The sequence below is a fragment of the Hydra viridissima genome, unplaced genomic scaffold (genome assembly GCF_058129835.1).
Source record: "Hydra viridissima isolate aposymbiotic clone 2 unplaced genomic scaffold, HvirCarnegie_v1 scaffold_2, whole genome shotgun sequence".
Classification (NCBI taxonomy): domain Eukaryota; kingdom Metazoa; phylum Cnidaria; class Hydrozoa; order Anthoathecata; family Hydridae; genus Hydra; species Hydra viridissima.
The window spans coordinates 14868711-14882329 of record NW_028324301.1 but is presented as its reverse complement, the minus strand read 5'-3'; the positions used below and the strand labels follow the sequence as shown (position 1 = coordinate 14882329).

At 30.8% G+C, this 13619-nt stretch overlaps 1 protein-coding gene across 2 annotated transcripts; it reads left to right on the top strand.

The window, feature by feature from the left end:
- Window positions 1-6189: 6189 nt before the first annotated feature.
- On the top strand, window positions 6190-13619 carry LOC145188212 (extracellular signal-regulated kinase 2-like). Of its 2 annotated transcripts, XM_090077329.1 has the most exons (14): window positions 6190-6723; window positions 7387-7485; window positions 7743-7772; window positions 8185-8275; window positions 8538-8611; window positions 9995-10051; window positions 10145-10183; window positions 10282-10406; window positions 10607-10665; window positions 11139-11219; window positions 11848-12146; window positions 12435-12650; window positions 12761-12892; window positions 13023-13619. In XM_090077329.1, exons 1-14 carry the CDS (start codon window positions 6658-6660, stop codon window positions 13203-13205), a joined length of 1551 nt encoding a protein of 516 aa, XP_089933455.1. In that variant the 5' UTR covers window positions 6190-6657; the 3' UTR covers window positions 13206-13619. The 2 variants fall into 2 exon arrangements, with proteins under 2 accessions (XP_089933455.1, XP_089933456.1); XM_090077330.1 differs by lacking the exon at window positions 12761-12892.

Sequence of the window (13619 nt, the reverse complement as noted above, 5' to 3'; positions counted from 1 at the left end):
CTTGTTTTGTATTTCCTATTTTTGAACAAACCTTCCCCTTATTCTTATTTTAAACTTCATTGCTCTCTGTTTGTACACAAAATTTACATCATCCAAGATCTAGGATCTAAAACGTTAAAAAAAATTGTGCAAAATCAGTCTAACAGACTTTCCAGTTAGAGCCTAACCAGGATTGGTGTTCATATGCATTAATTACTATATATTTACATTTGGACCAACCCTTTATTACAGTAAAGTTATATTTTTCAAATTCAAGATCTAGTATTGTGCACATCCTAGTATATATAAAACCCTGCTATAATTTCACTATTTGTTCTTGTCCTTGCAAATCATTGATAGCATGTTAAACTAAATAATATTTGGTCTAGGAATTAATTCGTGCGGTTTGACAAGGGATTACGAAACTAGCTTATTGTCTCAGAGTTTCGTTTAGCCACGCATGCGTGCGAAGATCACTGTTATTGCGCATCATTTTCATTATAAATCATTGGCAGCATTGCTCGATCAGGATTCTTGTCAAACGCAAGAGGACCTTGCAAAATCGTTAGGAGTTGAACAATCAACAGTTTCCAGACGCCTCAAAGCCATGGGTATGATTCAAAGAATGTCTCATTGGGTTCCACATGAATTGAAAGACAGAGACGTGGAAAAAAGAAAGACCATTTGTGAATTGCTGCTTGAAAGACAGAAAAGAAAGGGATTTTTGCATCGAATCGTTACTGGAGATGAGAAATGGATTTATTACGAGAATCCTAAACGAAAAAAGGCCTGGGTATAGCCAGGAAAACCAGGTCCATCACAACCCAAACGGAATATTCACTGTGCAAAGGTTATGCTGTGTATATGGTGGGATATGAAAGGTGTGGTGTACCATGAGCTTCTGACACCTGGTAAAACTATTATTGGAGAACGTTATCGACGACAATTAATGCATTTGAAGCAAGCTCTGGTCATAAAACGACCAGATTGGGGTAACAGACATGGTAAACTCATTTTTCAGCATGATAACGCTCGACCACATGTCGCAAAACCTGTCAAAAACTATTTGGAAAATGTCGGATGGGAAGTGTTAGCCCACCCGCCGTATTCTCTGGACATTGCTCCTTCTGACTACTACTTGTTCGATTGCATAAATAGCGATTTGATTGGACAGCGCTTCACTTCTTCAGAAAATATCGAAAAATGGGTCTCTGATTGGATCACTTCTAATGATGAAGCATTTTTTCGACACGGAATTCGTAAATTGCCGGAAAGATGGGCAAAAGTAGTGACTAGCGATGGACACTATTTTCATTAATGTATTCATCCATTTAGTTATTGAAATAAACCTTCAATTTTCAATTAAAAACCGCACGAATTAATTCCTAAAACCAAATAGCTATTGCATAAGAAAATGAACTGCTCACCAACTAAACTTTCTATTTAGTTGGTGAGCAGTTTATGATTATTATTTTCATTGTTGTGGATTTTTCATAACAAAAAAATTTTAAAATGCATAAAAAGTCCTTTAAAAATTGGTGTTAAATGCCTAGAAATTTACTGCAGTATTTTACTTGTATAGCTTAAAGTAAAAAATTTGCCTCGACTAGGCGTAATAAGGTTAAACTGATTGAAGCAAATAAAATTAATAGCTAAAAGTTGATTTGACAGCCATGAAAAGATTTCAGAGATGACTTTCAAAAGTATCCTCTTTAAGAATATCACTTTAGCTCGATGACTGGATTGAATTAGCTTACACGTATCTTCAACCATTCGGAAAAAATAATGATCTGCTCACAGTAAAGCTCAATAAGCAACCAAATTTTACATTTTAACCTGTTTACAGACCGATTGAGCTATTAGGTCATCATGGTGAAGTATCCGAAGGGCCATGATTTTTAGAAAATGAACCTTTTCTTCGATAGTTGTGCACGGCTCTCATCCCTTACCTAATGAAGGAACGAGTGGGCGAATTGCAATAAGCTGCATTTTTGTTGTCTTAAATGTAATTTTTGTTGGTTTACTTCGCATGGTCTATTGTTTAAGCAGTTGTTTGTTGACACATCCCGTCTGCTACATGTAGTTAGTATCAAGTTGAGTATCTGGGGTCTAAACACTTTATTCCAACACAGATTATGCTCAACACTTTATTACAACACTATGTTTCCAAGATTGTGAGAACCATTAATTTATTTTTCAAGTGTTTGTTACTACTGCTGCCGTCAAGTTCTTTTACTCTTACCTCGTACTTTTCTGATTAGTAGATTTGATTGAATAACACACATATGGCCTGATACTAAACTAATACTGTTTGCAGTCGCCATTCTGGAGGTTTTTCAGAAATACTAACCACACTTTTCACTGTTTTCCTGCACAATTACCAAAACTTATTATTTACCCATGATCTTTTTCATTTTATAGTTGTAACCACTTTTTCTTTATCCATCCTTCAATATTCTTCTCATGCTTCTGCTTTACTTCACTTTTTTAGGACCGTCTAACTCGAGGGCCCTAGGCTAGATTAAATTTGTACCCCCTATTTTTTCAAAATTTTTAAAAATGAAACAATACTGTTAAATATTAAACATTTGTTGTAATAATTGCTAAATTCCCACGTGTTTATTTCATGTATTTTTCCTTAAAAACTCTTTAACAATACTACTGTGATCAAAAAGTAAGGTGAATTTTTTATTTAAACTTCCCGCCTTATTCGAATCGTCCAATCTTTTTTATTTTTAAGTTGGTAGGAATGTCATTAACATTTGCGCCAAATTACATGTCAAACTCATAATTATTTTTTTTTGTTTACGCTTGTTTCTGAAGTACCAAAAGTGCATTCGGCGATTTTCACGATGTCGAATTTTGTTGAGCAAAGAAGTGCTATTAAGTTTTGTTTGCGGAATGATATTTCTGCTGCTGAAACGTATCGAATGTTGCAAAAGACCTTCGGTGAAGAGACTATGTCTCAAAAAAATGTTTACAAGTGGTACAAAGACTTCAAAGAAGGCCGAGAACGTGTTGATGACTTGGAACGCTCCGGACGACCATCGACTTCGATTAATGATCGCCGCATCAACAAAATCAAAGAATTGGTGCTTGCAAATTGTCGGTTAACCATTCGAGACCTTGTTGACATGGTTGGAATATCATTTGGGTTGGTGCAAGCGATTTTGAAGGATCATTTGGGCCTCAGAAGACTCAAATCACGTTTGGTGCCGAAATTTCTCAATTTCTTTGAAAAAGAGCGTCGCGTTAAAACGTGTGAAGCAATGCTTTCTGACTATCAAGACGTCTACAAACAAATTATTACTGGCGATGAGACTTGGGTCTACGCATACGACCCTGAAACAACCGACCAATCGAGTGAATACCGTGAAAAAGGCGAGCCGAGACCGAAGCAACCACGTCAAAGTCGCTCAAAAATCAAGGTCATGTTGACTGTTTTCTTTGATTATTGTGGTGTCGTGCACTACGAATTCCTTCCAACTGGCCAAACTGTCAACAAGGACTATTATTTAAGCGTTATGCGACGTTTGCGTGAAGCTATTCGCAAAAAGAGACCGGAATTATGGGCCAATAACTCTTGGATTTTGCACCACGATAATGCGCCTTCGCACACAGCACTGGTTCTTCGTGAGTTTTTCGCCAAAAACTCTACCCATGTTGCTCCACAACCACCGTATTCGCCCAACTTAGCACCGTGTGACTTCTGGCTGTTCCCAAAGCTCCAGAGACCACTCCGGGGAAATCGTTTTGAGTCCATTGAAGAGATCCAACGTGAATCGGCACGCGCATTGAAGGCTATCCCTACCGAGGACTTTTCGGCATGCTTCGAAGACTGGAAAAAACGTTGGCAAAAGTGCATTGGGGCCGGGGGGGGATTATTTTGAGGGGGACGATACAGATTTGGAAGAATAAATAAAGATTTTTCATTTTATAAAAAAATTCACCTTACTTTTTGATCACAGTAGTATCATTAAAATTGATGTTGAGAAGAACATCAGATTCAATCGATATTTTGGACAGACAGTTCAATCTTTTTTGTAACATACTAGAGTGGAACTCATTTCTGATAAGCTTTAGTTTTGAAAATGATCGCTTGCCAGTGCAATTTGAGAAATTCGATGAAAAAAAATTCTCAAATAACTTTAAATATTTAGAATATTTATTCCAAGTGGTCTCTATTTAATGTTGAATAAAATTCAGCAAACAAATGTTCATTTTTTGAAAAATTTTTAAATTGCTAGCACTCAAAAAAAGTTCATTTTCATTTAAGTCTTTTTTATATGTTTGCGTTAATTTTAAGTAATGATCTTGTATTTCAAAATCAGCTATTGTTTGAAGGTTCACAAGAAATTCAAAATTGTCATTGATGTCATTTTTCATAACATATGTAAAGATCAATGACAATTTTGGGGAACCTTAAAACCGGAGGCCCTAGGCTGCAGCCTACCTTGGATCTGAGTTAAGACGGCACTGCACTTTATTCGTCCATTACACAAGTCAACTCAATTTTTACTGTCCTAAATTTAAGAGTTGTTTTTAGCTAGTATTAGGTTGCTGATTTTAGAAATGGTTTTTACCAGAAATCGTTTTTTTCAGAAACCATTTTTACATGTCACGGTCAAGTATTTATTCTATACCATATCCTTATTATATGAAGTATAAATAAATTGCACAATCAAAATGGTTTATTTCACCAACTTGTTTAAAACCAGGATGTTTAATGATAAACAAGTTTAAAAATAAGAAATTTAGCATAATAAAACAATACAAATAAAAGTAAAGTAAATATTTAGATATTCATATTAACTTGTTCCATTACTAAGCATGTTTATACTTAGTCATTTTGTTTAAAGTAACACGCTCTGTAAACTTTTCTTTGACCAATTTATAAAAGACCGTCATTCATTTGAACTTATTCTTTATTGGCCGCTGGATTTAAAAGTTCTTCTAAATCACAACAATGCCAGTTCCTATGAATGTTAATAGGTCTTTTCCCTATTTTGAAAAAATGTTTGTACCTTTCCGGAAAAAATTTTTGTTTTTAATTCTAGAAGCTACAGTTCTAAGCTTTCTTTACATAAGCCTAATTCTCTCACTAAGTTATTCAGTTCTGATTGATCAAAGGTTTTAGGAACTCCAATACATCTACAAAATTTTTATTAACAATTTTTTTCAGGACTGCCCTCTAACTTATCATTGTAATTTTTAGTAAAAAATAAAAAACGTGTATTTTATCTGAATGGGATACTGAGCGGGTCGCTTATATCTGTTTTGTCTTCGAATGTTTTTGAATTGAAGTTACCTGTTTGCACAACTCTGGCATTTCTAACATCAAATTAGAGAGTAATAATTTTGTAGGCATTAAATAAAAAGTTCAAGAAAATTACGTATTGTTTTTACTTTAATTGTGCGAAATTGTATCCAAAGTGGACTTACTTGTAGAATAAAAACTCGACACAATTGACAAAGACTGATGTTATTTATAAAAATGACGGAGAACTCAAACACCACCCACCTCCGAGATTCCACTCATACCCAATGAGGATTGATCACGAAATCCAACCTTTGTAAATAATATTGCTGGAACGTTAAGAAGATTACTGAATATTGTTTGAATAGTACAATGGATGCAGGCGCTTGTTCCCTCGCAGTACAATGGATGCATGCGCTTGTTCCCTCGCATTAAATTTTGTACTTTAACAACATAAGTATTCAAACATACTGTATGATGGATGTCGTTTGTTATTGGTTTTAAAGATCATATATATAACTGGAGTGTGACATTTAAAGCTCTACTAAACTCAATTTCATCACTCTAATGCAAATTTGGAATTTGTACTTCACGTTAATTTAGCAACGGGAGCAATTTTCAGCAATTTAAAACTAGTTAAAGCGTTTGATAGATCAACAGTGATAGATACTATATAATCAAGTTTAGTTATGCTGTCAGTTGAATATTAACAAATTTGTCATATCCTTTACCAACAACAAAGTATGGAATTTTTTTTTATTTGTAAATTGTTTCTTTAGAAAAAAAAATTTTTTATTAAGTTTACGAACTTTTATTTGATAATTCTGACTTTCCTCCTTAAGGCATAAATTCGCAAATTGTGAAATAATACGAATTAGAAGCATACGTGGGCGCTCTTTCCCTGTTTTTTTTTCCCCGCTGATTTTTTGAGGGGGAAACCTTTGAGTGAAAAAGACACAAAATATATAGAACCAGTACTGCGTGTTAAACATGCGTAACTGTTTTCAAAATTTAAATTAAAGATGAAAAGCAACCTTTTTTATTATAATTAATTTTCAAACCATCGCTGAATATACACCCTAAGATTCTAGTTGGAAGCATTCCTGCCTTGCTCATGATTTATTTATATGCCTTACTCAATGATGAAAAGCGTTTTTATACCTTCTTGAATTTCTAATTGGCGTTTGCTGTTATTTTATGACTTAAAAAAAGTTGATTGATCTATTAAAGTTTCAATGTCTGAATTGATTTCCAAGGATTGTCATGGCAACTTTGAAATGTTTTATGCAGTTTATTGGTGTGGATACTGCGCATGTTTTTACTTTTAGCTTTTAAAAAAAGATCTAAACGGGAAATCACAAACCAAAAATTTACTTTATACATTATCACTATCAGTGTTCAGCTTTTATTTTTCTTCATAAATGAGTTCTGATATTGACAATCATATTCTTCAAAAATATGAGATTAAAAAACGTCTGGGAAAAGGGGTAATTCTTTATATTTTTAAGCTATATTTATACTCTACATACATACATACATACATACATACATACATACATACATACATACATACATACATACATACATACATACATACATACATACATACATACATACATACATACATACATACATACATACATACATACATACATACATACATACATACATACATACATACATACATACATACATACATACATACATACATACATACATACATACATACATACATACATACATACATACATACATACATACATACATACATACATACATACATACATACATACATACATACATACATACATACATACATACATACATACATACATACATACATACATATGTAATCTGTGTGTGTAATCTGTTTTTGTGTACTGCTACCCTAAAAATCACAGATGTATACATACGTGTAAAGTATATCTAGCTAGTCATATACATTTGCTTATATGCAATTATTTATAAGTATTGCTTCCCTACAATATGTAAGTACAAACAAACCTAAATAGGTATTTATGTAGCTGCAATTTTACAAAAGTCTATTAGCAAAATGGTATAATTATTCATAATAATGAGCTCTAATGCTATAAAATGTAGTTGATCTTAATTAGATAACATTCTTTACTTCTTAAATAATTTTATTTCAGGCTTATGGTATAGTTTGGAAAGGAATAGATAGAAGAACTGGTGATGTTGTAGCTGTAAAAAAAATCTTTGATGCCTTCAGGAATCAGACAGATGCACAAGTAATCTTTCTTTATTGCTCATGTATGTTTTTGTTTATCTTATGTAAATACATACTTACATACATACATACATACATACATACATACATACATACATACATACATACATACATACATACATACATACATACATACATACATACATACATACATACATACATACATACATACATACATACATACATACATACATACATACATACATACAAAATATAAGTAAATCAAATATTTATATACTTGTGTATATCTTATTTTAGAGAACATTTCGAGAAATTTGTTTTTTGCAGGTATTTTTTTATTGCGCATTTATTCTATATATGTTTTTCTTTATTTTTTCTTCATTTTTTCTTTAGCAGTTTATAAAAATAAAAATGTAGAAAAACGTTTTTAGTTTCATTTTTGTTTTGTTTATTTCTATATTTAACAAAGTAGAGTAATTTTTAAATTAGGATCTTTTTTTTATTTAAATTTGTAATTCTTTTGAATGCTCACACCAATATACATGTTAATGACTTCTCTACTAATACTGTTTTTTATGATTTTTTAAGATATTTGATAATTATAAACATTTACAGTTTAACATCATTTAAGAGTAGTAATGATTTAAATTTAAAATATAGTTCCAAAAGTTCTAATGATAAAATATTTTTTTTTTGATTTTGAAAATATATAATTTCATTTGTTTTTTTTTTGTTTTAGGAATTTGGAAGTCATGAAAATGTGATTAAGTTATTAAATGTGATAAAAGCAGATAATGATAAAGATATATATCTTGTCTTTGAATTTATGGGTAAGTGCAGCACTAAATACTTTTGATGAGCTTTATTAGTTTTGTAGTTAGTTATCACATACTATAGACAATATTTATGATGCTCACAGAGAGATGAAAAAAATTTAAAAATCTTTTTACTAAAAATCATTTAGGTTAAAATTTTTAACATCTATGTTTTCTTGTTCTAATAACTTATTATAATGATATAATGAATAAAATGTTTCTTAACCTACTAGAAATGGAAACAAATAAGTGTATAAATAAACTTATTACTTTTCAGACACAGATCTTCATAATGTGATTAAAAAAGGAAATATTTTAAAAGATGTCCATAAGCGCTATATTATGTATCAGGTATTTATTACCTGTTCTCTACTTTAAAATTAAAAGTTATTTGTTTGAGGAGTTTTCTAAAAACTAATGCTAGAAGTTAAATATGGAAATATGCTATAAATATTTTATTGGAGTTACAAATAAGTTTTGAGGAAAATCAACATTAACATAGTTACAAGATAGTCCAAATTGAATTGGACTATCTTGTAATTATATTCATGTTGAAGCATGATTTCCTGCTAAAAATCTGTATGTGTCTTGTTATTAAAGTGTAAACAACATACTTTCTTTGAACTCTAACTGTGTCAACTTTTGTGTCAATAAAACATAGTTTGAAGAAAAGTGCATCTATGTTTCACACAGTGATTTAATCTGATAGATTAAATCACTGTGTGAAACATAGGAAACATTCTGCATCATACATACAAGTACTGGTTCTAGTATTTTAAAAGTGGTGATTTTGGCACCATCAAACATACAAGTACTGGTTCTAGCATTTTAAAAGTGGTGATTTTGGCACCAATGACAAAGAATGCAAAATGAGGCTAATAAAGTTTAAGTAAGGTGCTGAGTTGGAGGCATTATTGGACCAAGATTCATGTCAAACTCAAGAGAAGCTTGTTGAAACCTTAGAAGTGACTTAACAAATGATTTCAAACTATCTCAAGGCCATAGGTATGAAGCCAAAATATGAAGAATTTTTTTTGATCGAATTGTGATGGGACAAAAAGCAGATTCACTATGACAACCCAAAGTGTAGAAAATTGTGGGGTAAACCTGGCCTTGTATCAACTTCAATTGCAAAACCAAATTTTCATGACAAGAAGCTAATGTTGTGCTTCTGGTGGGATCAGCTCAGAGTGATTTACTAATTGCTACTCTAATGGAACTATCACTGGAGAAATGTATCAAAAACAGTTGATACAATTGAGCTGAGAATTAAAGCTCAAATACTTCCAAATTTTTCAAAAGCCAAGACAAAGTGATCTTTTAGCACAAAACACCTGGCAATATGTTGCAAAATCAAGGACACTTCGAAGGCATTTCAATGGGATATCCTATCCCACCTGTATTTACCAAGTATTCCTTATTCCAATTACCAATTGTTCCAGTTGATGCTGCATGGCCTGATCAAGCAGCATTTCACTTCTTATGAAGAGACCAAAATTAGGTCTTTTCTTAATTGCCTCAAAAGATGAGAAATTTTTCACAGAATTTGTTTACTGCCTGAAAGATGGGGAAAAGTTGTAGTTAATAATGGACAATTCTTTGAATAAAACACATTATTCCAATTTCTTTGAATAAAGCTTCAAAGTTACAAAAAAAACCTCAAAACTTATTTTTACCCTCAATAAATCGTGTCTGTATAGATTTATACTTACTTTTTATGTTGGATTTTTTTAGTTATTGAAAGCAATCAAGTATATACACTCTGGAAATGTTATTCATCGAGATTTAAAAGTATTATTATAATTGTTATTTAGTTTTGAAAGATGTATATGCAAGAATTTGCATATGTATGCTTATGTGTGTATGTTATTTGTTTAATTACAGCCTAGCAATGTCTTGCTGGATCGAGAATGTTTTATAAAGGTAGATGTATTTTTTATTTTAAAAAACTTTTTTTTTGGAAATATATGTAAGATATTTTTAGTAATTCTGATTTTATGAATAAATAAATATATTTTTAGATATGCGATTTTGGATTAGCTCGATCAGTGCAATGTCTTACATTGGAACATGGTGATCCAACTTTGACTGATTATGTTGCTACACGTTGGTATCGAGCTCCTGAAATTTTACTTGCATCTTCTAAGTATAGAATTAAAACTATATTGACAATTATTAGTTTTTTAAATACTTTATTAGTGGGTGTGTTTAATTTAAAATTGTATAATAATTATTTTAAAACCAAAAACATTAACCATCCAATCTAAATATAATATTTTTTTATGACACTATACCTTTTTTTAATATTGCAGCCTATTTAAGTGGCTGTAAATTCAATTTTTGTAGATATACAAAAGGTGTTGATATGTGGTCAATGGGTTGTATACTTGGTGAAATTCTACTTGGTAAGAATATAGAAAACGAAAAATGTTTTAGGCAATATAGGTGTGTAGGCTTTTAAATTAAATCTCCTTTAATTACTATGATGGCTCAATGACCAGTTATTTATTGTAAATATATATTTTTTGATTCATTTTTAAAAGTTTTTCATCTTGAAATTATTTAAGTATTTAAATCAACTTCAGCATCCTTAGGTTTTCTACAATCCTAAAGCAAATCTTAATTGATTTTTTGATTTAAAAAAAACCTAAAATTTGAAGTTTTTAATGTATCAAATGAAACCATTTAAGCAATTTTTATAAGGGAAAGATTTCTCATTGCAAGTGTATTTTATATAAATTGTACATTAGATAAAGAATTATTTGTATCAAAACTTTGTTTAATAAGTAGACATTGTTGTGTTAAAAGATTTAACAAACAAAACACAAAATAGTCAATAGTTTTTCTCAGAGTTTACAGCTTCAAGTTTCTTTTTAAGGCAAACCATTATTTCCTGGCTCTTCAACATTAAACCAAATTGAAAGAATCTTGACGGTTATCCCTCCACTTACTAGAGAAGGTAATTTATATTACTACAGGTTGTAAATTCTTTTGGATATGCATAGTGTACTTTTATAAAAGTTTGGATAAAGTATGAAGCCATTGTAGCATGTCATGTATGCAGCATGAGAAAATGTTACATAAAAATATATATTTTAGATTCAAAAGTACAATTAACTGTTTAGTATAGTAAATACTTCCATTTGTATAGCTTTCTTGCAGCAAACTACACATTTTCTCCTCTCCTAAAAACTCTCCCCTACAATAAATGTGCATTCAATATATACTTACAAAATACCTCTAATACGCTAATAAAAAAACGCTCAAACTGTATTTACAATATTTCAAGGGAACTACATCAATATCCACTTTACGCAATATCTTCCACACAATTCAATTATAGTTTGAGATATTTAATTTTGTTGATGAAAATGTAATAACCTTTGGGTGTTAAAGTCCATGATACAAATCTCAAAAGAATAAATGCAGATCTTTTTTTTCAAAGTTACAACTTATTTAATGTAAAATTTTTATAATTTCATGTTTATTTTTATAAATGGTAAAAAATTTCATTAAAGTTCTTTGTTTCATTCTTTAAAAAGAAGTTTTTTAAATACACTTTTTTTTAAACTTTTGTTTTGTTATAGATATTGATAGCATTAAGTCCTCTTACAGCTCTTCATTGTTGGAAAAAACTGCTGTACGATCTAGGAAGTCTTTGAACGATCTTTTTCCAGATTCTCCTAGTGATGCACTCGATCTTCTGAACAAATTGCTTCAATTTAATCCTGACAAGAGAATTACAGCAGAAGAGGCTCTCACTCACCCTTATTTGTCTAAGTTTCATAACCCTTTTCAAGAATTAGAGCTTACATATGATGTTGTTCCTCCTGTTGATGATGATGTCCAGCTCTCAGTTGCTGAATATAGAACAAAACTCTATGAGGTTGCTTATTATATTTTGCATAGGAGTTTAGTTAAACTTTAAAAATGCAATATTCAATATTAATCACTTTGAAATTATTTTAATACTTTTGATTAAGTTTGATAATCTTTACCATTTTGAAATTGGTTCGAGAATATAACAAGTTTAATAATTTTTACATCATCATACAATATTATATATGATCATGTTTTACCAACTATTTGTGAAAAGTGTGGTGCTCAAATACACAGCACTAAATACACAACTTCACACGTCAAAATATATTGATCACAACTTTTTGTTAAATAGAGTATCTTACAAAAAAAGCTGGATATTCGAAGACAACGTCGAGTACAGCTCAATGAATTCAAACCAGAAATTCCAAACGATAAGAAAGTTGATGAAAAACCTCCCGCCGAATTAGAAAGTCTCTCAGTTCCAGTTGTTGGTACTCCGCCTCAAAAACATCCACCTCGCGTCAAGTCAGCTCCCTATAATAAGAAAGATGTTAAAACCTCTCCTACTGTAAGTTTCTTCTTTTATTTGCTTTAATTTGTTTTAAACTGAGTAAATTTATTTTAAAGCCCATAAGTTAATCAAAATTATTTCGACATTTTAAAAACAAAATTTTTAAGCACGATTCAGTTATGATGCAAGCCAATCATTCTAGACCAATATCTGCTCATTATAATAAATTTGCAAGTAATAATATACTTACCCGAACTGGATCAAATGAATTGCAATCAAAAGTAATTAGTTCTCCGGTTGTAAGTTTTTGTTTTGGTTATAGTTTATTTTTTAATACATTATTTTACGTAAGGTTTACTCTAAAAAGTTTTTTTACTTTAATCCGTTTCGAATCACAATTGTTAATTAAAAGAAATATATCATTTTTAGATTTCGCGTCAGGGTACTTCGCCCGCCAAGTCAGACAACCAACAGCAAAATGCTACTCGCACTGGGGGTAAAAAGTTATCGTACCAAGAACCTTCTAGTCTTAAAATGGCTAGTTATACACAAAGTCATGCGACAGTTTCAAAAAGTACTCTCAACGCTATCCAAGGGATGTCAATCAAGTAACTTGAAGATACTAAAAAACTTTTTTGAAGCGTCTTAAAAATTGCAATTATGCTAAAATTAGGGCTTTGTGGACACGAGTTTTAAGAACTATACCACTAAAATGTCTTTATTTTTCTCTCTCACCAGAAAACCTGGAAAACGAAGCTTCGACAGGAAATTCTTTTCTTTTAAAAGTTTTTTAATATCTCAAATTTTTGAAGATTTTTGTGTCAGTAAATTTGTAAAAATTTATTTTTTATCTTACTTTTAACGTCGATTCATAATGCCAATAGCGCAATTTTTTAAAAATATTTAATTTATTGAATTTTTTAGAATTTAATTTATGCATTTAAAAAAAAAAAAAAAGAGGCGGTTGTTGTTTTTTTAAATTGTATTGTTTGTGCCACTTATTAAATGCACGTTTCTGACAATAAA